General features: G+C 36.4%; 2 protein-coding genes across 3 annotated transcripts; both read right to left on the bottom strand.

The window, feature by feature from the left end:
* Positions 1-4650: 4650 nt before the first annotated feature.
* prtfdc1a (phosphoribosyl transferase domain containing 1a) lies at positions 4651-23664 on the bottom strand. 2 transcript variants are annotated; one of them, XM_081601492.1, is made up of 10 exons: positions 23552-23664; positions 16358-16452; positions 14946-15052; positions 14694-14877; positions 12810-12875; positions 10995-11012; positions 9605-9687; positions 9294-9340; positions 7342-7418; positions 4651-4915 (listed from the first exon to the last, which is right to left on the bottom strand). In XM_081601492.1, the coding sequence occupies exons 2-10, from the start codon at positions 16406-16408 to the stop codon at positions 4868-4870; spliced, it is 681 nt and encodes a 226-aa protein (XP_081457618.1). In that variant the 5' UTR covers positions 16409-16452; positions 23552-23664; the 3' UTR covers positions 4651-4867. The 2 variants fall into 2 exon arrangements, with proteins under 2 accessions (XP_081457618.1, XP_008394712.1); XM_008396490.3 differs by lacking the exon at positions 23552-23664 and adding an exon at positions 16610-21372.
* On the bottom strand, positions 21462-26872 carry enkur (enkurin, TRPC channel interacting protein). Its single transcript, XM_081601491.1, has 5 exons — positions 26265-26872; positions 25662-25807; positions 25364-25584; positions 24732-24869; positions 21462-23694 (listed from the first exon to the last, which is right to left on the bottom strand). The coding sequence occupies exons 1-5, from the start codon at positions 26342-26344 to the stop codon at positions 23521-23523; spliced, it is 759 nt and encodes a 252-aa protein (XP_081457617.1). The 5' UTR covers positions 26345-26872; the 3' UTR covers positions 21462-23520.
* Position 26873: the final 1 nt, after the last annotated feature.

Here is a 26873-nt window from a genome sequence, read left to right as displayed (position 1 = left end):
TAAAAGTAAATTTTTCCAACAAGTTACTCAGCTGAGTAAATCTAAGTAATTCCTGCCCAACTCAGGCAGCCAGCAGATTACCAGCTCTTCCATGGCAGAAAAATGTTTGGCTGGATTAGGACATTACATGAAGATGAACACAAGTTCAAAGCCAGGCTGGGCTTGGATTAGGACAGGTGGAAATTACTTTGCATGTTACGTCTTTATTTCTTCTTTTGTTAAATTTTTTTGTGGAAGAAGGCCTCTCTGTCCCATCCTCATCAGATGCTCATGTACAGCCGCTCTATAGGGATTTTTCTTAACCTGTGGTTTAGTTTAAGGGTTAAGAGGATGAGGATCACTACAGACTCCTGGTTGTGTAAGTGGATCTGGCACTGAGTTGGATGACTGGACGAAACGCAGCCTCAAACCCAAGTGACGCTGCAGAGGATGTTCTTTCTATTTGTAAACCATGGTACACCAATGAAGTAAAAATATGGTTTGACTTCAGAAGGTCAAATTCTTGTAGTTTCGCATTAGCAGCAAAGAAAATATTTGACAACCCTAATTGGAAAGATCAATACTCTAATAGGCTATAATATGGTATATGATAATCTAGTTGATATTATTGATAATTGATTTATGAAATAATTTATAAAAAATAAAATAAATAACAAGGGTCCAGCATTGATTTTACCTGGTTAAAATGAATGTGGTTAATCAGATAATTTAACAATGCTGCGATCACATTATATTACAATATATGTAGTTCCTTTCAAATGAATAAGATTCTGGTGACTGGCAGAGCAAATTCGCGTAGCTTTTACGTAGGCTACATGTCCGTCTAAGCTAGCGGATAAAGGCTACATCAGCTAAGCTAATGTTGCTAGTTCGTCAGCAAGTACTACAGCAAATATGATATTTATCTTAGTATTACACAGAGGAGGATAGAGTATTCAAAAATTGTGATCGCGTAATGTTGTAATATACTTATATTGTTGAAAAGTTGGACAGAAAATGGCGAGAGCTAGTTCTAAGCTTGTGGCTTGTTTATTGTCGTCATAGCAACTGACGCAACCGTTAGTTACGTATCTGCCAAGATGGCTGTCAGCTACAAAGTTCTTGGAAGTGTGACACATATCAGAGAACTACCTCTTTGCTTTGACTATTTTATTTAAAAAAAAAAAAAAAAGCAGAAGAAATGTTTGATATTCCTAAAAATTGTCCTTGCTTTTTGGGATTATTTTGTCCACACTTTTTCCAGTGTTGGGATTTTTAATACACAAAACAATACTTTTGATAAATCCTTTTAAAATTGGCCCATTAGATTTTTATTTTTTTACCAAAAACTCAGTCCAAGATGTTTTTAATACTTACCAGACCTGAGATGTCATATTTCCAGTAAAACTGTGTTTCTTAAAATTTCTAATCCAACCAGACCTGATTAGGTCTACAGATTAAATATGCTTTATGTGTTGTTCTGTTGAGGTGAAATCAAATCCCAGCTCTCCATCTGTAACCACCGGCTTCATATGTCAAAAGCTGGGATGTGTGGCCATTCAACTGGACAATCCCGGTTTTGTTCCTTTTGTGCTGGTCGCAGTTTACCTGTAGTACACTTTTCCGGACCCGGCCCCAGCCTCTGTTCCCCCGGCGAAGCTCCACAAAGCTGCAGCATGAGAAACCTGCCGAGCTTTTTGTCTGCTCTCGCTTTCACCAAACCCTGGCTCAAGGCGACAGACAATGGCTGCCGAGTTCCCAAGGCAATGCAGGGGGCATTAGTGCTGGGATAAGTTAACAACTACCAACAAGTGCTGATGTTTTATGATAAGGATACATGGGGTTTCAGTTGGTGGTACAATGTGGGTCTTTGTTGCCCAGACAGCACAGACAGAAAGAAACAGAAAGCAGCATCATTTCCTACTGGTTTTTAATCATGTTCTTCTGCACCTTAATGTGAACTGAATAAAAGATAGAAGCTCACTGACATTCAGGATATTCTAAAGTCTATAAGCAATTTCCCCTTGGGAATCAATAAAGCATAGTTCTCGCGTGAAGTCACAATTACGGGAACGTTGTAGCTGGCAGCCATCTTGGTAGGTACAGCAACTAACTGTCATGACAGTTACTGTGGAGTTGCTATGACAATAAACAAGCCACAAGCTTAAAACTAGCTATTGCCTTATTCCTATCTAACTTAACAAAATAAGTACATTACAACTACTATACTAATATCAGATCTTTACTGTAGTTCTTACAAACTATCAAAATTAGCTTATCTAATGTAGCTTTTATCTACAAGCTAAGGCAAACATGTAGCCTACCTGTATGTTATGACATATTCGTTATTCACACAAAGAGTTTGTACGCCCTTTACAAAGTCGTTGAAACACTGTTTAGTTCCTCCTTGGCATACGCACTCTTTGTGCTCAATAGGTAGTGAACTATTGAACTATGGTTCAATAGTTCAATGACAATAGGAGGAGACAGTTTGTCTCCTACAGTGGACAAACTGTAGGAGAGGCAGTTTGTCCACGCTGTATACATTTCCTGTCTCAGTCTCTTACCGGTCGATCCAGACAGCAAAGATTTTGTTAATATTTATCTTTCTCCTGCACATTAGTCAAAATGTAAGTTTTCTGTCCTTTTGTTTGGTCTGAAAGGCATGGTTCATATGATTTGCACTGCACTGCACTACCAAGATGGCGTGGATCACTTCTGGCTCAAACTTGTCAACCCCACGGTATGTATTCTATTCTATGTCAGGCAAAGATGTATAGAGTCAAAATGTTTAAACTAGGGACTTCAAACTTCCCTGAAGGTATTGAATTTTCCAAGTAGCAGCCCATTAATCAGGTCATTTATCTTAGAGAGGCAGTGTAGAGCAGTTGAACTGTTATCTTTGGTTTGGAGACATGTTTTTTAATGCAAGATAAAGGTATAGTAGCATACTTGCCAACTACTGTATTACCTACACCTTTGCGTTCAGTTTTTTTACTTTATGTGGCAATTAATTGAGAAAGAGAAACGGTCCAGAGTCGAGTGTAGGATACAAGATGCACGTTATGCGGTTCTGATTTGAAGAATAAACACTCAACCAGCTCCTTAAGTTAGTAGTGTGATCTTCTAATTCAACACTTACATGATGTGCTGGAAGGCGAAGATGTGATGAAAAAACAAAGCGGAGGTTTTAACAGATTAAAATAACATGATAGCAAAAGACATGATGCCAAAGAGTCAAAGATTATTTAAACTCAAGTGAAGTGATTTATGTTTTTATTTTTAAATTAAGGCAACATTTTTCTTGTACTGAAATTATGTCTTTAAATCATACTGCTTTCCAGTAAGAAAGGTTTAAGTTTTGACATTTTAGTATTTACACCCTTTTCTCCAATGACCCAAGAAACAAGCAAAAAAGCCTTCTTGTGTCAAACTAATTATTTTTCTGCAGAAACAGGTTGACATAAACGACATAAAAATGATGGCTTTAATTTGTTTGCAGCTAAATCTGTCAGTTTCATTCCAAGCTCCAGGAAAAGGCAGCTAAAAGTTGAAACTAGCTTGAATAAAGTGGCGTAAAGATGGCAGTTTGAGGACAACGCCCACTGTGTTTTCCATGAGTCAGAGTGGGAATCATCCAACGGTGAGGATGCCAAGGTCCATAAGCTCCCTCCATCTGCCACCCATGTCCTCTTGTAGTGAACAGCTTTTCTTTCTTCATATTTTTGGTCCCTGCGTTCACCTCGACAAAGAATTAGCGATCCAATTTTAGCATAATTTTGTATTCTAAGTAGGCAGAGTATCCAAAAATTATATTCAAATAAGAGTAGCACTACTTCAACATAGTTTTAGTCTTGTAAAAGTAAAAAGTATCCATCCAAGAATTACTTTATAGTAAAAAAAAAAGTATTTGATAGAAAGCCTGCTTAAGTAACGGATCAAACTATCATTACATATGTAAAAATTACACCGTAAGACACACCCAAATATAAGATTAAATGGAAATTTTAAGGACAAAGAATGACATAATTCATATAAGTTGCAAAAATTTATATTTTTAGTCATTAAATTGTAGGATTTTTTTCAAAGTTGTCCATCTCAATGGGCATTAGGAATTGTCTTATTGTATACTATTACCATGCAATGTATAAAAAGGTATCTGTAAGCATTTTATAACTTGAGATTTTACAATTAATTTATTTTATTGTTATATGAGTATAATCTCACTTTGTTAAAGGGGAATAAGAGTTAACTCAATAAATATGTAGATAAATGAAGGGGTTAATATCAACATTTGTTTGATAATCTGACAAAAAGCCTGTCGCAATAAATCAATCAATAAAGAATGATAAATTAAAACACGCTCAATAATTTACATTTATTGTTTCTCTTTATACCAAAAATTAGATGACAAAAGTCTTCAGTCGGTGCTTTTTGTCTTAACTAGACCTTATTTTATGAAGGATAATTCTGTTTACACTGACTTTATGATTCATTTTATTTACTTCTGTTTTGTTTATTTATTTGAATATTTTAAATATCTTCCGGTTACAGAGTTAAATATGTATTGATCTTTCAGAATGTGTTCTTTCATTACCGTGACATTACAATATAAAAATTAAAATGATCTTCGAACAATATTATCATTTATCGCAAGAACTTCAGGGACAATTTATCGTCCACCAAATTTTTTTATTGTGACAGGTCTAGTGACAAAAAAGCAAAGAGGAAGTCAATATATAAACATATTACAAATACAACTTATCTGAACAACATGCAAAAATGTAAAAAATAATAGTATTAATAATTAATTAAAGTTAAACACAGTCACACTGCTAAAAACGGCTAATATATTTTTTAACAGTGTATAATTAATGGCTTTAATTCTCTAAATCTTGTACTTCATCTTTCCCGTTTTGCTGATGACGCAGATGTGCTGAAAAAGAGAAAAAATGACTGTGTGACAAATAATGTTACATTCGTTTCGTTTACTCTTCGTTCTATTGACTCTTTGCACGTGACGTCACGATCTCCAGAGCTCCGCCATGACGGACGTCAAAACAACTAAAGACTGTCTAAAAACAGACATCTGTAACATAATACCGCGTCTATTCAGTTGATTTCACTTTAAAAGTTATCATAGGCTGCACAAACAGACAAGGATGCAAACCGAACTTGTCATTTTATTATATAACTTTTAATGAGGAAAGATACGGAGGTGGTGGACAGCAGCGGTTAATTATGATTGTCAGCGCTCGGTGTAACCGCGGATTAGCAGCGAACACTTTTTACAATGTAAGAAGACTAACGTTCATATACTTTATAAGTATTATTAGAAAGATGTTAAATATCGCATTATGGAGAAGGTACGCGTCTAACCATTGGTAACCATGGAGACAATGACGCACCGTCATGTAGTGTAGCATGTATGGAAAAAAACTGGTTAGCTTCTCGTCTTCTGTACGTTTAATGCTGCTTTGGTATAAGGGGAAACAGTGTTCATGACATAGTGATTTAAATCACGTGGTGTGAATTCAGGCAATCTGTAATTTAATCACCACGTCAAGAGGAAGGAGGTACGGGTCGGTTTCTAAGCTAGCTGTTTCCAACTTTTGTTAATACAGCCGTCTATGAGCCCCAACCAGGTGTGTTACGTTCACAGACAAATTAGCTCGACTCGAACAAGTAGAAGCCATGAATAAACTGGAAAAAAACAATTTCAGTCGCTCTGTTCAAAACTGCCGTCCCTCACTTCCGAGGTCCATCATGGCGCCTCGAATGAAAAGTGACGTAGTTGCAAAGGGTCAATAGATCGCAACTTATCATTTTGCATAAAAGAAAAATGTACCCTCCATCTACAGGAATAAATTGTGTAAAACCCGGAGTTATTTGAAAGCAGGTAATGTGATCTAAAGACGCCCATTAATCTAACTCTGAGTCTCGGTGGGGGAGCGCTTGATTCATTCTTCTTCGGTGGGATGAGGACAGATAGGAGCGTGAACCTGAACTCTGTCTGATAATGAGGCTCCAAACCTCCACATTCCACAGGTCGGTTTTTCAAACTTTCACAATGAGATGCAACGCCCCCTCAAACATGCATAGGAGCCACATACAGTGCAAACATGCAGCACATAACGTTCTGGGAGTGAAGCTAGCCTTTCACAACGGCTGGAGGTGAATATCAGTTCACATGTCTGCAAATAAAGACAGAAGATTTCTACTGACTGATTTCTGACCTGAACTAAACGTCCAGGTTTGGAAAAAAGAGCACAGAAAACTGTTATTTTTAGCTACTGAGAGGTAAATTGGGTAAAATGAGGAAACAATGCAAGTAACTAAAATAAAAAATTATTTTATGAAATTATTTGCAAAGGTTGACACAGGATGAAACGCCCAATTTGCATGTAGCTAGTTTATCCAGCAATAGATAAACTAGAAAATGTGAAACTAATCTTAATACCACATAATTATTGTTATTTTAACTATAGAATAAACATCATATATATTTCAAGCCTCATTGATCAGAAAAGCACAAGTTGATATTTGCCTGTTTAGTTGAGTAATCTGCTGGAAAATGTTGCCAACACTGCAAAAACACCACATTTTACCAAGTTTCTAGTGCAAATGTCTTAATACACTTAAAAAACAACTTACAAGTAACTTTCAGTGAGAAATAGGAGCTTGTTTTAAGTCAACAATGTCTTAATAATGAAAATGTCTTAGTTCAGCTTTATTTTACTTATAAGGGGAAATGTTTTGTTAAAAGTGAAATAATCTGCCAGTGGAACAAGCATATTTTATTTTTATTTTTTAAAATCAAGATTAAGGAATTACTTACTTAAAACAAGCTCATTTATCTTGCCGAAAAGTTTTTTGTGAGTTGAAACCAAGACATTTGAACTAGGAACTGTACCAAAATACTTGGTAAGATTTTGTGTTTTAGCAGTGAAGTGTATTTTTGAAACCTCTGTAACATTAATGAATGTTTTCCTTTAGCTTCCATGTCAGCAGAATTAGTTTTTCTTACAAGCTACTACTGGTTTTACCTGTAATGGACGTCCGTGCCACTAAAACGGACAGTACAAATCAAATGGTGCAAAGATAACAAAGCAGACTCTCCTGGATGTTTCTGTCTTTCAAACGATTGTACTCTCATAAACCGCTCTTATAAAACGCTGCAGCTGCATGTAAAACCTCCTCAGACAGGGAGGATACCTGTTGGGTGAGTTTAGGTTTCACAGAGGAGGAGAGAGCCGCTTTGATTTAACATGTTTGCTCTCCCGCCTCCACCTCTTTCATCTCTTTTTTCTCCACAGCTTTTCAAAAGGTCACGAGGTCAGCAGCAGCAAACTCAGGACTTACGTTGAGGTCACGGAAGTACTCGTTGTAGTCCAAGGCGTAGCCGACCACGAATCGGTTGGGGATTTCAAATCCAACGTCTGCCAGAGCAAACAGATGTTTGAGCCAATGTGTTGAGATCAAGTGCATCAAAATATAATTTTCCGCACTATAAGGCGCACCTTCAATGAACTGCCCATTTTGAAACTTTCTTCATATATAAGGCGCATAGAATAGACGCTACAGTTTGGGTTGCCTTACTCTATTATTACACATCCACATTTATAAAGAAGTGGTTCCCAGTACTTTATATAGTATTCTGCCCCAGTCGTTGTTTCACTCACGGTGTTATTGCATATTGTGCCCAACTGTTTTCTGGGTAACAGACCAACCGACACGCCGCAGTCTGTCTCTCTCCCCCCAAACCCCCTGGCTTTAAATGTATTATCAAACTTTATTAACAAACCAGCGTTCTGGCAACTATCCCAGCATGCACCGCGCGCTTCTTCTTTTACGGGGTCAAATGAAGTTGGCGGCTGCTTACCGTAGTTGCTAGACCTGCTGTGGTTCAATATTAGTCCATATATAAGGCGCACCGGATTATAAGGAGCACTGTCGGCTTTTGAGGAAATTGAAGGTTTTTAGGTGCGCCTTATAGTGCGGAAAATACGGTACATCTTTTCCTTATAGTTTCAAAAACATGGATATTCTTTTTCTTAAAACTTATTTTTATTCGTTTTCATTTAATTGAGGCCTGATACTGTAACTTTTCTGTTGTGATGTTTCATTTTACCTTTTTCCCCTCTCTATCAACTTATTCTACTGTGCTATCGTTTTTGTACAGCACCTTGGTGCTGTTTTAACTTGTTTTTAAAAGTGCTATAACTTTGACATTGACATGTTAATATTTTCAGACGCAGCAAAGACAAATGCGATGGAGCATTTTATGCGTGTAATCTGCTGGCCTGCGGGATGAGAATGACTGTATGTAGCAGACTAGAAATAAAAAAAAATAAAATTGAAAAAATAAATGAATAAAAGCAACCAGAAACAATCACTTATAAAGAAAAATGTCAGACTTGAACAAAAGAAATGTAAACTGGAGTATACACTCAAAAAAGGCAATTTGCTAAAGAACAACAACACATTCAGAGCAGTAATTAAGCCTAAACTGTTGATATTAAAACAACTTTTATCTGTAGACGTTTTAACCAAAACTCCATAGTTTCAGCGTCTTCTGGTTCAAATGTACTAAAGAATGACACGCTACTGTATTTTAGGTAATAAAATTATTATTTTCTCATTTTAAAAAGTATCTGAATAATTGTTTATTAGGATTCTTTTAATGCATTTTTAATTTCGTATAAAAAAAACTCCTAAGAAATATCTGTAAAATGTGGCATTTTTGTATCCGATTAATCGATCAATCATCAGGAAATTAGATTAATTGATTACTAAAATAATCTTTAGTTGCAATACATACATTTTGTATTTAAGATAATTAAAAAAAACTTTTCTCTGTAAATTTGTTTTAACCAAAATGTTTCAAGTGGCCTCCTAGTTTCAACTCCATCTGGTTCAAATTTACAAACTTTTATTGCCTAAAATTGCATTTTAGGCAATAAAATTTTTATTTTCTTATTTTAAAAAGTATTTGAATAATTGTTTATTTGGATCTTTTAACGTATTTCTTATTTTGTATAAAAATGAGAAACATCAGTAGAATGTGCCATTTTTATATCCAATTAATAATCAGAAAAATTGATAGATTAATTGATTACTAAAATAATCATTAGTTGCAATACATATATTTTGCACTTAAAACACCTTTATCTGTCGAAATGTTTTAACTAAAAAGCCTCAGGTGGGGAAAAAAGATTGCCACTATTTTAAATACGATTAATCGATTAATCATCAGGAAAATTGATAGATTAACTGATTACTAAAGCAGTTGTTAGTCGTAGAAAAATACTTACAGTCTGTCAGACTTTCAGTCATGGTAGGGAGCCTCTTCACCAGCAGACTGAAACACATTAATCACTGTTAGTTAATTGATTTCTTGTTGATTTATAGATCTGACTGGATACGTTTCTGCTTTTCTGTCATAAACTGAAACGGAAATAAAGCTCTACAATAAGCCATGTGTGCAGGAAGATGATAATCTTCCGTCCGATCTCTGGAAAAGCTGCCCACACACACAAAGTGACATCTTGTCCTCCTGCTCATCATGCGCTCGGCATTTCCCTCACAGTGGAAAAACTTTGGGACGACCGAGACGCAGACTCACCCCGCGACCTTGACCATCTTGGGCTCAAAGGTCTCCACATGCTTCAGAAGAGCCTTCATGGTCTTTCCTGTGTCGACGATGGCCTGAGGGAAGGGAAGAGCAGAGGAAGCCGCAGCGATGAGGGAGGGAGGGATCCGGATCATTGACACCAGAGATATGAAGATACAAAGAATCACAGATCAGTTTTTTCCCCCAGAAAGTTTCCTGATACTGGAAAACTTCCACATTTCTGTGAATGTTTGTTGTGTAAACGCGAAGAAAGAAGCCAGAGGAAACCTCCATTTTTACTGCAAGTTTCACATCAGAAGATGTTCTTTAATATTCTTACTTTTTCTGCATTTTTGTACATAAAATGTTTTGTATGTTTGTCATCAGAGGCAGATAAAACACCCAAAAATTGTACTCAATTAGCAGTAAATTCATTTAAAAATATTTAAATGAATTTATTTTATTTTATTTTATTTAGACCAAATTAAATACATTTAAATATTTGAAAACATTTATTTTAAAATATTTAATAAAACTACATTATCAGATGCATCTGATGTATTCACTGCAAAAACACAAAATCTTACCAGGTATTTTTGATCCAGTTTCCAGTGCAAATATCTTAGTACAGTTGAAATAAAAAAACTAACTTATAAGTAACTTTCCAGCAAGAAGTGGGAGATTTATTTTTTGACTAAATGATTCCTTAATATTGATGAAAATGTACTTCTTTTGCTGGTAGATTATTTTACTTAAAGCAATCATTTTTTTCCATGTAATAAGTGAAATAATCTGCTAATGGAACTAGTACTTTTTCATCAATATTAAGGAACTACTTACTCAAAACAAGCTCCTATGTATTGCTGAATATTTTACTTGTAAGTTAATTTTGTCTTATTTTAACTGTACTAAGAATCTAGACCAAAAATACTTGGTAGAATTTTGTGTTTTTGCAGTGCATATTTTTCAATTTTTCATGTTTCTTGAGTCTTTCCGCATCCTGACATGTTTAAACCACAAACTTCTGTGCATTTTATTTGGATTTTAAGTGATAGACCTAAACTACTTGGACATTTTTGGTTGTGAAAAGATTAATGTTTTGTGTTTTACTGCATGTTTTCCATTGTAAAAAAGAAAAAAAAAAGAGTTAATAATAATTATACACTTGGTACAAAAAGTCATTCTTGAACTGCAGGGAGAGCTAAAAACATCATCCAAAGGCCACAAATGGCCCCCGATCCACACTTTGGTCACCCCTGTTTTATGTTGTGCAGTCACCTAAAATCCCAATTAAAACACTGAAGTTTCTGGTTGAAACGTGAAAAAGTTGCAATTGGTGACAACCAAGACAAGCAAATTAATTTCACGTCATAAATAAGAGCTATACAGTTTATAGACTCACCTCAACAACGAGCACACTCTGGGTCGCATGTGAAACAAGAGAAAGGTAGAAAAACATCAGTAAGTAAGTCATCCTTGAGTTTTCACACCGTTCAAGCAAAGCGAGAATAAACGGCTGTTTCCGGGGGGGGGGGGGGGCTTCTATGGCAACAAAGTTGGCTGCATCTTCACTGTCTTCGCTAAAAAATACAGACAACTCTTTCAGTTCTCCGCTGTAATGAAACATCTGTTTTCTACAATGACCAGAAGTCACCAGTGACCGGGTGCTGAGCGATTGCCCCGCTGCTTCTGGGTTTTCTGATGAATTCTTCTTCTTCTGGCTGTGAGGACTCTTTGTGAGCGTGTCTATGGTTTAGGGAGAGCGATTGGAGAGAATGCAGACAGCTGGCCAATTTTTACTCAGTCTGCACCTGAAAACCTTCACATCACGCTTTGAGACACTGAACTAATCAGGCCAAGTTAAAGAAACTCAGTGCCTTAATCTGAGCTGGATGTGTTAACGATTTAGGTTTTTATTGATTTTATTTATTATGTTCCTAAGATGTCGCTAACATTAAAAATACTCAGCACAACCATTATTGGGTATTGGATTAATAAATACATGGAAAAAAATAAATAAGACAATAAACTTTCAAAAAACAAGTACTTGTGGGACTTTTAAAATACTGTTTTTTGCTTTCAGCACAGCATTGCTAATGCTAGTTTTTACTCAAATAGGTACAAAAAGTGGAGATTCATTTGTGTTAGAGCTAAATTTATTTGCTTTTAATAAACATTGTGGCCAGTTACACCAGTTGTTGCTCCTCTTTTTTGATATATATAAAAAAAAGATACACAAGAACTTGAAACTGCTACTTTTAGCAGCTAGTTGCACTGAGGTGCTAATGTTAGCTTGTTTGTAAACAAAGAAGACATACATTTGATCTCAACTCAACTTATTTATCTTTTTCTGTGTATTATTGTCCCAGCAATAAACGGATAACCTCATGAGTAACTATTATGTGAAAAGCAATTACTTGTTGGAGGTTTCAAATCTTACATCTCTAAATTTTTCTCAAGCACTATCTGTGCTGCATTGCTAATGCTAGCTTGTACAATAAGTTGAGAATGATCATCAGGCTCATCATTAGTGTTTTGTTTGCTAATTAATGAACAGATCATGAGCAACCGTAAGAGTATTTGTGTTATTTCTGAAGCAATGGCTTAAATTATATCTAAAATGCTTTTTTGTGATGTCTTGCGGCAGCTAATAGCAACAGCATAGTTTTAAAACGGCTACTTTTTAAAATAACTTAGTTCTTCTATTTTATTGCAAAAGGGACAGGAAGAATAAAGTCATCAGCTTTTCCGGTTATGATGGCGTCAACCTTTCTGCTTTTAGCCACAGGACTATACAGTGTAGGCATGTTTGTGCTCACATTCAGCTGAGTTTGTAACATTTCTGTCCTGATTCATCAGTCTTTCCTGACAGCTCTTCAGGGTTAAACGCTCAGTGAATATACAGTAAGAGTCCAAAGGTCTGATTAATATCTAGCTGGGTGCAGAGAGAGGCAGTTTGGTAAAGAGTCGGTCGGTCGGACGGACGGACGGTCATGAATATAATATATTTCCTATAAAGTCATTAAAATCAAACCAAAACAGGAAATCAACATTTATCACTGAGACAAAAGGAACAGGAAGTAAAGCATCAATACCCAAATATTTCCAAATTACCGTTTTAATTCTCTACATTATTCCAGATTCAGTCTGAACCCCAGGCCAACAACAAGTCTAACAGCGCCCTCTTCAGGCTGGGAGTAGAGTGGAACAAACAAACCTTTCCGTGTAGAAAAGACAGATCACTGCTTCCAATGATGTGCAGGTCCTCTGTTGATTGGTCGTTCTGTAGGAAAGAAAACACAAGATTTGACTTTTGAAGATCCATGATGATCATTAATTTGTTTAGTTAATTTATATTTTATACAATCTAACAATGGAAGCTCTATTTTACATTACTTATGGGGAAATATTAATATTAAACATTTGCATCGTCTGCAAACCTTGTTGCGCTCTTCTGGACTGCAAAAACACCTTACCAAATACTTTTTGTCTAGTTTCTAGTGTAAATATTTTTTTGTACACCTGAGATAACTAGCTCACAAGTACCTTTTCATTGCAAAATAAGAGCTTATTTTAAGTCAATAATTTCTTAATATTTTTTTTTTAAGTGCTAGTTCTACTGATAGTTTCTTTCAATTATAACAAGACATTTTTCCAATATTATCTCAGATTTTTATTATATTATTGTTGAGGTTTTGTGTTTTTGCAGTGTTTAGGCAGCTTTTTTATTTTGGGCTTCCTTGAGGAATCATGATAGTGGACAAGAAGAAGTGTTAATCATATCCTAATAGTGTCTGAAAGTGATTTATAAGGGAAAATATACAGCAAAGATCTCAGACAGGATATTTTATAATCATCTATTTCATGCTTGAGCTCTGTTTTTTTTTCAGTAAAGACATAAAAACGGTCTGACTGAAAATGAGTGAGAAAGTCGAAGCGACGCTACAAGATTACAAAACGTTTTGTGAGCAAAAAACAAACAACAATGAGTGATTTAAAGAAGTTTAAATGAGCAGTGGATCAGAAATACATAACTTTAACGTGCAGGATTTTTTTATGTAAAGGAAAAACAAAAAACAAGGTTCTTAACCTTGTCTGACTCAGAAAACCTGTCATCTTGTCTTGTGCAGGAAAGGGAGTGAAAGGAATGTGGCCACATGCAGGGAAACATAATTCAGACTTGTGCCAAAAAAACACCATAAAATAACATCGTCCAGATGACAGCGTTCAAAAGCACTAAGTGATATCACTGTAAAGACATCTTTATCATTCCCCAGAGATGCTTTTCTTGGCAAAGGCAGCTGAATCTGTCTATAAGGGCAGGATCATGTTTTCACTCCAGGAGCCTCGAAATCATTCCTCACCAAACCGGAACAACAGCGACACCCGGTGGTCAAACACTGACGTGTTCACGCTGCATAAACAAACATTTTACCAAGTTTTTAATCTAGTTTCTAGTGAAAAGTCTTACTAGAAATAACACAAAAATAACTAACAAGTAATTTTTCAGAAAGACACAGGACCTTGTTTTGTCAATAATTCCTTAATACTGATGAAAAAAGTTCAAGTTCCACTTTTATTTTACTTGTACCAAGATATTTTCCCCATATTAAGAATTATTGATTTAAAACAAGCTCCCATATCTTGCTGAAAAGTAACTTGTAAGTTAGTTTTGTCTTATTTAAAGTGTAATAAGGTATTTGCACTAGAATCTAAGCTAAAAATACCTGGTATAATGTTGTGCTTTTGCACTGTAAAATCTAAAAGAATACCTAAAATGTAATACTAAAGCATTAATTTAATAAATCAAAACCAGGTGGAGCTGAAACTGAGGAATTTTGGTTAAAAAGTTTTTATATACAATGGTCTTTTTACTTTAAATGCAATAAATACATACAGTATATGACTTAATTACTACTCTGAACATGTTGGGTTTTTTTCAGTAAAATACTCCAGTTAACGATTAATCGATTACTAAATTAGCTTGAATTTTTCCAAATATTTATGTTTCTGCAACAAATGATAAATTTATTTAAAGTTTTTATCCAGATCATCACCAGAGGAACAAAAAAGCTGCAAGTTTTCCATGCGATTTGCCTACCAGGTAGCTCTTCAGGCGGATAAACTCCACCCGGGTCTCCAGGTACCGGTTGGAGCTGCGCCCCAGAACCTTGATGAACTCCACCAGATCTGCACAGAACTTGTATCCTCCCTTCAGGACGCACAGCACCATGATCTTACTGTCCTCAAAGTCCTCCGTGACGTACCGGGCCAGGCGCTCTATCCTTAGCAGGAGGAGAAAACCACACGGCAGGAGACGGTTTACCGACACATCATGCGTCTGTGTTCGTACCGGTCCATGATGACTCCGTGGGGAATGTAGACGTTCTCAATGTCGTCGTGGTAATGTTCAGGGTAGGTGAACAGATCCAGGTTGTAGCCAGGCCAGTCGTCTTTGATCTGGACCAGGCAGCAGAGAGAAAACATGAGTGAATCACACAGATCATCCAGGTGGCGTTTTAAAGCAGATCACCTGAAAGCTCCCACCGAAAGTGATCCGTGCCATTGAGACCAACAAAAAAGAAAACATGTGGACACTCTTAACCAATGTGCGATTCAAAGACGCATGAAAAAAAATGGCTATTGGACCCGTATGAGACGAGGAAGGAAAACATGTTAGAGGAGTTGGACAAGCTGCCTCCAATCTTTAGTCAACCAAGTTGAGATTTAGTTAAAGTGAACAATACGGAGGAGCTTCACCTGAAACCATGGCCGCATACTATTAATGTTTCAACGGATTTGTAAAGGAAGCACCAGATCTTTCTGAGAATAAGAAGAAGGTTCTAGTCACTGGCAAAGCACATGTACAAACAGTAGGCTACATGTCCGCCTTAGCTAGCAAATAAAAGCTACATTAGCTAAGCTAATATTGCCAGTTCGACAGTAAAAACTACTGTAAATATCGCTGATATTATCATAGTATTACACAGAGGTGGGTAGAGTACTCAAAAACTGTTAAGTATGAGTTGTAATGTATTTAAGGAACGATGCGAGAGCTAGTTCTAAGCTTGTAACTTGTTTATTGTTGTCATAGCAACTCCATAGCAACCGAAGTTCGCAGAAGTATGACGTCACACGAGATTTGCGTTTGTACCGGGTAAGATGATGGAAAACATTATTCAAAAGACTAAATGCCATTTTAACACAACAGTTGATTATCTGCAAAAAAATAAATGAATTAAAAAAAAAAGTTTTTTTTTATTTTGCTTTCAGTGAGCTGGACTTCCTTGTACACTTTTTGTTCGTAAAAAGTTGTGCAAGCTTTCTGGATTTTTAATTTGTCAAGTATTTAATTTCTCGAATTTTATTTGAATTGAAGACATTTTCAAGAGTTTCTTCAGATTTCCTCAACATTCACTGCAAAAACTAAATCTTACAAAGTAATTTTGGTCAAGTTTCTAGTGTAAACATCCTAGTACACTTCAAATGAGACAAAACTAACTTATAAATAACTTTTCAGCAAGAAGTAGGAGCTTGTTGTAAGTAAATAATTGCTTAAAATGGACAAAAAAATCACTTTATCCATTAAAGGAGTGCATTGTCACAGTAAGCCCCAATTATTAAACAATTATTGTTTAGCTTGACAGAAAGTCCAGAAAACTATTGATCAGATCTACCTTAAATATTACAATAAATTCTAGCTGCTTGGATTCGACATAAAGAGTTTTGGTTTACAACATTTGGAAAGTGAGCATAATAACCTACCACAATTCCTCTTTTTACTTTCATTTCATCCATTTGCTGTGATGATGACATGGTAAAATCAGCCGCTGCTGCCGTGGCAAAAAGGCTTTTTAATCCTTAGAGGAAACACATTAGAATAGTTCAGACAAGTGGACAAAAAATGCATTTGGCTTAAGTTGAAAATAGTTCCAGTTTTTCCTAACGATCACATTAACTAAAATAATCTCCAAAGCATTGCCAAGCAGTTTCTAATGTATTATAGCTAAAACTTACCGGTTTGTTCAGCGAAGAGGAGGAAACTTTGTTTTCCAGAGTCAACCAGAGAAATCCTGTCCGCCCGGCAACATGGGCAGCACGATCACGCTTAAGTCATTTAGGTAAAAGAAAAGCTTTGTTTTGAGGAGAGCTATGCTGGTTAATCAGCCTCATGTGACTCCAAGCAGGCGGTGGGGTCGATGTATTCAGGGACAATATTTAAATCTGGTAATTATTTCTACCACAGAACCCATCAAATGTACAACACAGGTGAATATTTTCCTTATTCCATTACTGAGTGAGTCCTATATTATAATATTCCAACAATGGGGAGCCGTTTTGTCAAGTTAGTCAAAAATTATCAAAAGTAATTTGTTTTTTTGGAGATAATTAAAGACTTCATTTTTCAAAGTCACATTTTCACCACTTTGTCTATATCTGTTTCAAACTACATATGCAATTAGCAAGCAAATTTAGTAAACTAAATATTTAGCTTGATAACTAGATATTTAGCTAACAAGCTAAATACTTGGTTGGCTTTTAAGAATGGTCCACAAGTTGATGCTTTGGGAATGGAGTTTAAGAGAATTAAAGGGAACTTATTAAGCAGAATTCACATTTTGTAAGTTTTTATACTTATACTTCCATGTAGGTCTCAACTGCTTCTAAAAATAGTCTAAGTGCTTAAAAAACATGCATGTTAAGTTATGTTTGTTTTTTGGTGTGTGGTAAATGAGTTGTTTCAAAAACGCTTCGATTGTTAAGTTACTTAGCAACAGAAGCTGAGCTCCAGCACATTTGGTTGGATGGTTTTACCGTTGTACAATGGCTGCTGGAAAATACAAGTGGTTAGTTGTTGACTTACCATCAAGAAACAACTTACTGCATTCTTGTTGGTTGTGTAGGAGGCTCCACTTCTGCTTCTCAAAGATGCACGGTTGTACAATCTTTTTGCAGCCATTTTTCACACGAGTGATATCTCTGAGATAAGGAATGTGGCTAACAGGAGATTATTTGGATTTACAGAGACAGGAGCTCAGAAAAGACTGAACTGAGCAGACTAAAATCTGAAGAAAATTTTAACAAAAAATTTAATGAACATGTTTTGTGTAGACCACCTACCCTCACCTGCTCAGGGAAGCATTATAAGTCACCAAGAGGAAAATCCAAATAGGTAAAAAATGCCCTCATTTTGTCACTCCTTCAATTGTGCTTTAGTAATCAGTCCAGAATTTTAGGTTTGAAGCCTCCAAAGATAATCCACTTTGGTCAGAAACCTTAAACTTTCCCTCCAGAAGGGATTTTCCTTGTTCATGGCAGCCTGTTTACCACAGTTTGGAGCAGCAATCATCCATTCTTCAGTTGTGTTCTGTGGCTGCTGATGTGCGTTAAGTTGAAAAATCAGAGGGAATGAGGGGGGATTAGTCACCTGATGTCACTAAAAGGTCTGGATGATCTCAGCGGAAAAGGGTGATAAATAACGACAGGCTTTGTTTGGGGCCCCAGGCAGCACTGGGTTGAAAATAAACGCAATTCATTGCAACATGAGTCTGGAAACGATGGCCACTCTTTGTTCTTTCTCGAGTTCATTATCATTCAGCACAGATTGTTTGAAATGCCGACATCTTTCCTTGTTTCAGGGAACCACGTTTCACCTTTATTACCACGTCTGAATGGAGCATCACAACACAAAACCTCAAACTGTTAACTGAATTAGATTAAAACTGTTTACGAAGGGGAACCCAAAAGTTTCCAGAATGACGCTGCTGCACACGCAGTTTTCGTAGTACATGATTCTGCCGCTAGTTATTTGTTCAACCACGCCTTCTCAATCAGTGTACCACGCGGCGTTGATGTGGAAGGTTTCATCTAACCGCAGTCAATTTTCTTGGAAGAGCTGTTTTGTCCAGCCGTCGTTTTTCTTCATGGAGAAGTTCTATGAGCAGTGAGGCTGAAGCTTTGCTTCCTGCTCGGGAAAAAAGCATCGGAAACCGTTCAAATGTTGAAGACCGCTTACAAGGATGAAGCTATGTGTCAAGCTCAAGTTTACTCGTGATTCACCCGCTTTAAAAATGGTGAAATGTCAATTGATGATCAACCGCTTTTTTCCGGCTTCACAGCGCAGCTCATGTAATATATTTAAATAAAGAAAAACATTCTAAAGACTGCAGAGAACTAGACTTTTATAGAAAGGAACCCGATTGTGCCACCTTATCGTGGTGGAGGGGTTTCATTCATGTTTTTTTTTTTCTTCATCCAGACGGCTTCCCGCGCCCCCCTTGCAATGGCATGGCGACCCCCCCTAGGTGACGCGCCCCACAGTTTGGGAACCTCTGCATTAATCAATATATAACTAATGCTATTTTAAGAATAGCAAAACAAGATTATTACTTTAAACAGTTGGATAGACAAAAATAATATTAAAGGTATCTGGAATATTTTAAACAGTGTTATTTGAAAAAACTCCAGGCCTATTAGTTTTCCTCAACTAAAACTACTTGAGGAAATGTTTACAAACATTGGAGATACGAATTTAAATAGCATGGAAGAGATAGTTCATAATTTTAATAAATATACAAGTGTGGGCCCTAAATTGGCTGAAGAAATCCTGCAGCCCACTGAACACGAAATACTAAATGACATATTAGTTAGTAGAAATCCAGATTCCATGTTTCTCACAGAGGTGGAGGAAAATGAGATCATAGATGAAGTAAATAAATGTGAAAATAAAAGGTCTTCTGATTATGATGGTATTGACATGATAATAATTAAGAAGGTGATTGTGGAAATTATTCGGCCGCTAACCTATATCTATAACCTGTCAATTCAAACAGGAATATTTCCACAAAAAATGAAAATTACAAGTCATCCCACTACATAAATCTGGGAATAAACATGATTTCACAAATTACAGGCCTGTTTCATTACTTCCGCAATTTTCCAAAATTTTGGAAAAAATATTTGTTGTTACATTAGAAAGATTTATTAGTAAACATCAACTACTCAAAGAAAGTCAGTATGGATTTAGGTCACAAAGATCCACAGTGATGGCAGTTCTTCAATTAATAGAAGATACATGCACAGTTCATGTTTAAAGTCAGAAACAAAACATTACCAGAAAATATTCAAAAATTATTTTCTGATAGAGTGGGGGGATCTGACTATAGAGAAAACCTCAACTTCAGAACTTTGAAGGCTCGAACAACAATGAAAAGAATGTGCATTTCTGTCATTGGCGTGAAGATCTTGAATAAAACTAAATATTCATGGAGAAGGATAGATGAATAAACTTTGTGTTTAAATGCAGATCTCACACAATGTTAATTTTTGTTAAATAAAGAAGAGAGATCAACAAAAAAACACGTACTTTTTTTAATTAAGAATTTTAACCATATATTAAACATTTATTTGTTAATCCTTTTAAAAACGACTAATCAAAAAATACAATTAAAATGAATATCAATTATGTCCACTTCTGTTAAATCCAAATTAAGTCAGAGGCTCCATCAGGCCCCCCATAAATGCTAATATTTTAACATAGACCACAGATACATAAATGTAGCATTTGTTTATTGAGATTATCATTGCCCCTAAATTTGACATAATGGTTTCAGCATATATAAATTAAAAACTTTAAATAATTTAACATTTATATGTAAGATTTTAAGGAGCTGGCAAGTTTACTTTGTAGAAGTTCAAAGAACAATATTCACAGTCAGATTGGTTTGTTACCACAGCTACAATCTGATGCTGAGTTTAATCTTTGAGTTTCAGCTGTGTTCGTCCACAAATACAAATTAGTAAACTGCAGTTATAATTTATTGCTTTTTAGGTTTGCCAGTTAAACTACTCCCCCTGTCCTAGATTTCACTAAATCAAACACAGAAGCTGTTAGAGGTGCTGATGCTTTTAGCAACAAAAGGGGCCCCTAAGTCATATTCTGCTCCAGGCCTCACACACCCTTGGACCGGCCCTGCATGATGAGTTAAACCCGCTGCACTGCGCAGAGATGCGCAACAAATGGGAGATTTAATTCAATGCTGCTAATGTGTCTTTAGTGGCTCTTCCATTTCGTGTCTGTTGAGTTTTTAACAATGAGACACAGAAACTATTTTGGTTGGTCGAGTTTCTGGACGAGTTTTTCAGATGTCCGGTGGCCGCGCACATTAACTCTGTCTGACTCAGTTGGCAAAACATTTGATACGGTCTGGTGCTTAGTGTAACCGGAAAAATAATACTAGTAATAATATAAAATCAGCGTGATGCGTGACTGCGAGGAGAGCGAAAGCTCCTCACCGGGTTAAACCTGCACAATGAGTGATTAGCACTGGGTCGTTAACCACTAACGCACCGGCTAACCGGGAACACAGACCTAAACTTTACAGGGAAGACGGGACCAAACGCTGGTCCCGTTGAGATGTAAACACTGCATAATGTTTTGTTCACAAATATACAAATTTCTCACCTCAAAGCTCCTCTGAAAGCGCGACTATAAGTTATTCCTGCGGTTCACGTAGAGCTGCGCAACCAGCGCTAACGCGGTGGGTTTAAACCCTTACCTTAATCAATAACTCCTCATAACTAATAATTCCTCACAGGGGGTTGATGGGTTGATGTAAATATCCATAGCGGTCAGCCTGTGTCCAGTTCGAGTGAAAGGAGGAGCGGGATCCGCGCTGAGGTTAACTTTAGACATCCAGCTGCTGCAGCGCGCGAGGCAACGCGCAGAGGCCAGCGGTGTGATTGGTCCGGCTTTAAATGCATTAACTATAAACATATCTTCTATAAACACATCTTTTAGGAATAAATCTGCTCTTGATAGTGAAACGCTCAGAGCAACAGAAACACTTGCAATCCGGCTTTAAAAAAATGGCGATTTAAAAAAAATTTTATTCAAAAAAAAAAACAAGAAAGGCTTAGCCTGGCGGTGGCCCTAGTAAAGCATGGCGGGCCACCAGGCCTATAATACACTGGGGGAAACCCTGCATCCATATAATAAAAAAAGAGAGTCAAACTGTCAGCAGCAGAGCAGAATATGGCCGACCATTTACTGTCTTTCTGAGTCACAGTTTGGACAGATAAACCGAGGCGGTCCTGGAGCCGCCCACCTGTCACCGGGGCGGCCGTCTAACCGCCCGTCTCTTCGCTGTTTTTAAATGCTGCTGTTCTTTTTTTTAACAGCTCAAGACAATCAAACGTTTTTACATTTATTTTCCAACCCCATCAGTGATTTTCTGTTAGCAAGTCCATACTAAAAAGGAAAAAAAAAACATATCTGTATATTATAGCACTGCCTTTATGCTTTTAAATACAACTAAGTGTTTAATTCTAAAACCATTATTTAAAGATAAGTGAAAAGAAACACAGAAAGAATCAAATGTTACATTTTGACGTGAAAACATGAAGAGGCTACATTCACACAGCAGGTTTTGGTTTTTGTCCTGAAATTCTGTTGTTTTTGTGCAGTCCTTCACACTATTAATTAAACCACAATGAAACTTGTGAGTGAACGGAATCGAACTGCATGAGCAGAAGAAAAACGTGACGCAGCATCGCTCCGTTTACGGGAGTAAAAACAGACACCGCCGTTCATGCATTGATTTCAAAATGGCAGTTTTATGTCTTTTCCAGGCACAGTTTCATTTTGCAGCACAATCATGTAACTATTTAAACTTCTGCTGTTATAAAAATGCTATTTATATCAAATATGACTTAAAAGAAATTTGACGTAATTTAATGACTAGAAATTGGGCCTCTGTCTCTTTAAGAAACTTCTGCTCTTTCTGAAACTCCGCCTTCTGGAAGTCGTCTCAACATGGCTCCTCTGTTAACCCTTTAACCACAGTTTCACGTTTCACTGAGAAATAGCGACAACACATATTTCCACCAGATGTCTGCTAACTGCTGCTGGCTAGTCTGAAGGAGCTGGGTGGGACAGGGTTGCTCTGTGAGGTGGAAACTCGAAGTTCACCCAGGTGTTTAGCATAGCTGAATGGTTGCTATGGAGACTCCAGGATTTCTCAAACATGAATGAAAGAATCAAAGCAATAATCCATGTTTTTGATAAAGGAATGACTTTTTAACATGATTTAAAGCTCAAAAAAGTAAGTTTTCCCTTTAACGTTTATTCAGCAACAGCAGGTGACAATATTTAAATCTAAATCTAAAACATCTCATAGTCTATCTTGAATTCTAGACAGCTGATTTGGAAAACTTGTGAAACACCTCAAAATAGTTTAGTTTTTGAGCAAATTATCTTATAAACAGTGAGATTCCAAATTGATAATTTAATTATATTTTCAGGGGAGAAGGAGAAAAGCCCCATTTCAGGCCAAATTATATGCAATAAATGGGCTATCAAATTTTATAAATGAATTGGAATTAAAATTCAGGTGTTTCTGGCAAATTGTTTAGAAAATAGAGAAACAAAATGATATTTGGAGCCATCAACATTAACGGCTTGATTCCACCACCAGAACACTGGACGGAGCAACAGATGGAGGATTTCCTGATGACATCACGACGCTATCCAGGGAAGAAACGATGGATTAGTATGGAGAGGCTCTAGATATTGTCTAATCTTGTGAATAGTTTATACTCATTTTATTCTGCTCATAGATTCTGTTCTGTTGTAACTTCTAAATTACTCAATATTTTCAAAATGCTCGAGCAATTTTGGTTTAGAATCGCATTTAGACAGCACAAATCTGATTCTGTTCTGATCCGATTCAGACTGAAAAGGTCGGATAGAGGTCGCATTTCCCTGCTGTGTGAACATAACCACAGTTCTCTCACCTCAATGTTGAGAGTCAAACGGCTAAAACAACAACGTATCTAATTTGTTAAAGCTATTTTGGAAATTCACACACCAACATTTTCTGCAGCAGCTCCCTCTAGTGGTGAGACTTAGCGACCAAAACCGTTCTTCCCTAATCGTCGTAAATAAAAATGGTTTTGAACCTTTCAAAGAAGCTGATGTCCTTCTCCAGTTGACTCATGTTCTCCTCCAGGCGGATCTTCCGGGTTTTCTTTGACGGCGTGTCGATGAGGATAGGAAGGCCCTGGTATTCATGGTGGAGTTCGTCCCACTTCTTCTTCAGGCCCTTAAAGGAGAAGAGTCGCATCGAGGTTATGAATGTTCTTAAAGGGACGGTTGTGGCAAAATGTATCGATAAAATCTTTTATCAAACTGCTAAAATACCAATAGTAGCTTTGTCTTCAAATTAAATTTTGTTATTCTTTTTGTGGTTTTTTACAATGAAATCAGAGACTTTGTTGAGCTATGTAAGAATTTTTTTTGTTGCAATGTTTATGTTTTACATAAACATTGCAACAAATGTTGCAATGTTTATCACATGGAGAAAATTTTAAAAAATTGAATTACAACTTTATTCTTTATTTCTTAAAATTATGACTGTTCTCAAAATTGTATTACTTTATTCTCGTATAATTACAATTTATTCTCATAAAAATACAAGTTTATTCTTGAAATATCATGACTTTATTCTGATATTATTTTGAATTTATTCACGTACAGCTTTATTCTTGTAATATTATGACTTTTTCTCGTAATTTTGTGACTTTATTCTGATAATTTTATTTGAAAAACTTTTGTATTATTATTATTATTATGCCCCCAATACTCCATTGTAATGCTTATGTATGACTTACATGTGACTTTTAGTTACTCTCCACATCAATCACGGACTATAACTTGACACCAATCAGGCTGAGGCAGCAGTGCAGTAGAAGCAGCACGGTGCTGCCACCTGCAGGTGGGAGTTAGCATCACTTGTACCCAACGTTTTTGATCATTTTTGAAGAAATTTTGCAATAAACATGGAATTACGCATTACTGCATAATTAAAGTGTGGGGATTTGGAGTCTAGAGTGCCACATTTGGCCCCTAGGCCTTGAGTTTGACACCTGTGTTCTAAATAAAAAAAAGAAGCAACATTAGCAGCTAAAAAAAAAGCTAAAGTAGCTTTAAGCTTGTTTAGCTAAAAGCAAAATTTCGCATTAAAAAAATACTTATTTCTGTATTTACATGCTTATGACTTTGTTAGTCTAATGCTGTTTACTTCAGCAGAGGTTTTAGATGTTGCAGTAACTCCGTGTTCTTCTAAAAACAACCGCGTACCTTCAGGACGGCCTGGTGATCCTCCTCCGTTAGCCGCTGCAGCACATTCTGCTCCCTTACCAGGCGCTGGTACTCCGCCTGGGCCTTCCGCTCGGCTTCACTGCGCAGCTGCAGATACGTCGGTACTTCACCGTAATCCTGCAGGTAGCAACACGAATCAGGGTTCTTACGCTTTTCACGCAATAAAATTCAATAACTTTTCAAGCATTTCCAAGGTACACTGTAAAAAAAGGTATTTAGTTTAGGGTAAAATGCTGACGATCTTTGAGAATATGTTCTTACATTATTATGCAATTATTATTATATTACTTTTTATATTACTTATATTACTTGAAAACTGTCTGAATAGTATTATTGTTTACTGTAATAACTTTCAGGAAAAGCTTAAAATCTTTTTTTTAATAAACATTTTGGCCCCAATTTAGCTCCATACAATTTCTTCATCGGTTGCTAAACACAGAAGGGAAAGAAAAACTTAAACAGAATGATATTTACCCATGAAAGAGACACAACTATTAATACAAACACTTATCCAAGCTTTCTACAAAAAGTACACAAAGTTTAGAGACAGGATGAGGAAAATTATGGAAAGAAAATAGTCTCAAAATGCTTTTTCTCTGGATGGAAAATACCTTTTTCATGACGTATTTAGGGACAAGTCCAGAGTTTTCCAGGAGCTGTTTGTGTCCTTCCTTTGTGTCAACAGAAATGGCTTTAGGCTTTCTGGGAAACATGACGGTAGTCTGTAAGAAATCCCTTTGGGTTTGGATCCCCATCAGCGGTTTCTCAGTCCGCCTAGGGACCGCTGGCTTCCTCACTGCGCAGGTCCGAGTCTTATGCCCGTCTTCTGACTCTGTCCCAAAAGGAAATGCAGACGTCAGATTCACACCCCAAAGGTAAATCCTCATACATTTTGATAGAGGGACTTACTCTCAGGTGGTTTGGGATGCTTTGAGTGTTTTTTCAGGTACTTATCCGGAGATGGCAATTCCACTTTTGGTGGTCCCATCGTCTTCTTTGCATCTTTGGTTAACTTGTGCTCAAGAATGACAGCTGGCCTGAACTTGGACACATATCTTTAGGGAGATTTCAGAACATAATATTACGCCAAACAATCACTTCAATCCACATTCAATAATATTTGAAGAGGAAACGACAAAAACAAATAATGACTGTAATAACTTAAGATAGATCCCACATTTTGCATTTGAGGTCAACAATAAGATAACATTTCAATCTCTCTTGTTGTCTGCTTTGGTTTTAAAGTTGAATAAAGATATTAAAAATGCGTCTTTTGTTTCCTTGACTGGAAAAATACCACTGTTCGACATCAGGAACTGGTTAAAATGGGAAGAGAATGGAACTTAAAAACTCAATTTTAAACTGTGATTTAGGTCTGTACATTTAAGATAACTAGACATTTGGTGAGATTTAGATAAAAGTTGATCCATTACACTAGTCAAACCTCAGTTAATTTTGTACTATTTTAAAGACATATTCTTTAAAACGCGTTTCATGATTTATAAAACTCACCTTGGTGGTTTTTTAATTTCCTCTTGCTCCTTTGGGATCCAGTCGTAGACGCTTCCTGCTGGGTAGATGGCTTCAGACATTGTTGGTAGAGTTGTGAAAACGCTACTTTATAATGTAAAAGCAGCTATCCAGTTCGTTGCTAGGCAACGGTACAACAAACGTGACATTCCGCAACACCCGTAAAGCACTTGACATATAAAACCACTGCGCTCAAAACATAAAACTACTGTTAGAATATCGTAAGTAAGTAAAGGTGGCTTTTTATAAATAATAGCTGTCGAAAAATTGCTAATCCAACAGTTAAGTTTGTCAGACTGCTGTCGGTTTTGTTACGAAAGTCCTAGATTCCGAGGTTTTAACGTGAACATGAAAGCAGCAAATTATTCTTCCTGTTTGACGTAACGTGTCTTGTACGTCAATGACGCCGCCATATTGTGGAGGTTAGACTTGTCAAAACTGTTGTTGTTGCGCAGGAGAAATACAAATGTTGTCACTAGCGATTATTAATTTTAGAATCCGTGATAACTACAGCTTTCAGTCGTATTTTTTTTATAAGAAAACATCATTCTCTTCATGGAAATTACTTCTAATTTATAATTCATACTTTCA

This window comes from Poecilia reticulata, chromosome 20, assembly GCF_904066995.2.
Source record: "Poecilia reticulata chromosome 20, P_reticulata-male-v2, whole genome shotgun sequence".
Classification (NCBI taxonomy): domain Eukaryota; kingdom Metazoa; phylum Chordata; class Actinopteri; order Cyprinodontiformes; family Poeciliidae; genus Poecilia; species Poecilia reticulata.
Note: the sequence above shows the minus strand (reverse complement) of the source record. Positions and strands in the feature narration are given on the sequence as shown.

Excerpts from the sequence above, each read along its gene's own strand:
- prtfdc1a (XM_081601492.1), bottom strand. The coding sequence starts at position 16,408 with ATGTCATCATCACAGCAAATGGATGAAATGAAAGTAAAAAGAGGAATT. Across the intron at positions 14,878-14,945 it reads CACGGAGTCATCATGGACCG|GATAGAGCGCCTGGCCCGGT; the intron begins GTACGAACACAG and ends CCTCCTGCTAAG. Across the intron at positions 4,916-7,341 it reads AGTACTTCCGTGACCTCAAC|CACATCTGCGTCATCAGCAA; the intron begins GTAAGTCCTGAG and ends TCTCTTTTTCAG.
- enkur (XM_081601491.1), bottom strand. The coding sequence starts at position 26,344 with ATGTCTGAAGCCATCTACCCAGCAGGAAGCGTCTACGACTGGATCCCA. Across the intron at positions 25,808-26,264 it reads GAAATTAAAAAACCACCAAG|ATATGTGTCCAAGTTCAGGC; the intron begins GTGAGTTTTATA and ends ATCTCCCTAAAG. Across the intron at positions 25,585-25,661 it reads GCATCCCAAACCACCTGAGA|AGTCAGAAGACGGGCATAAG; the intron begins GTAAGTCCCTCT and ends CTTTTGGGACAG.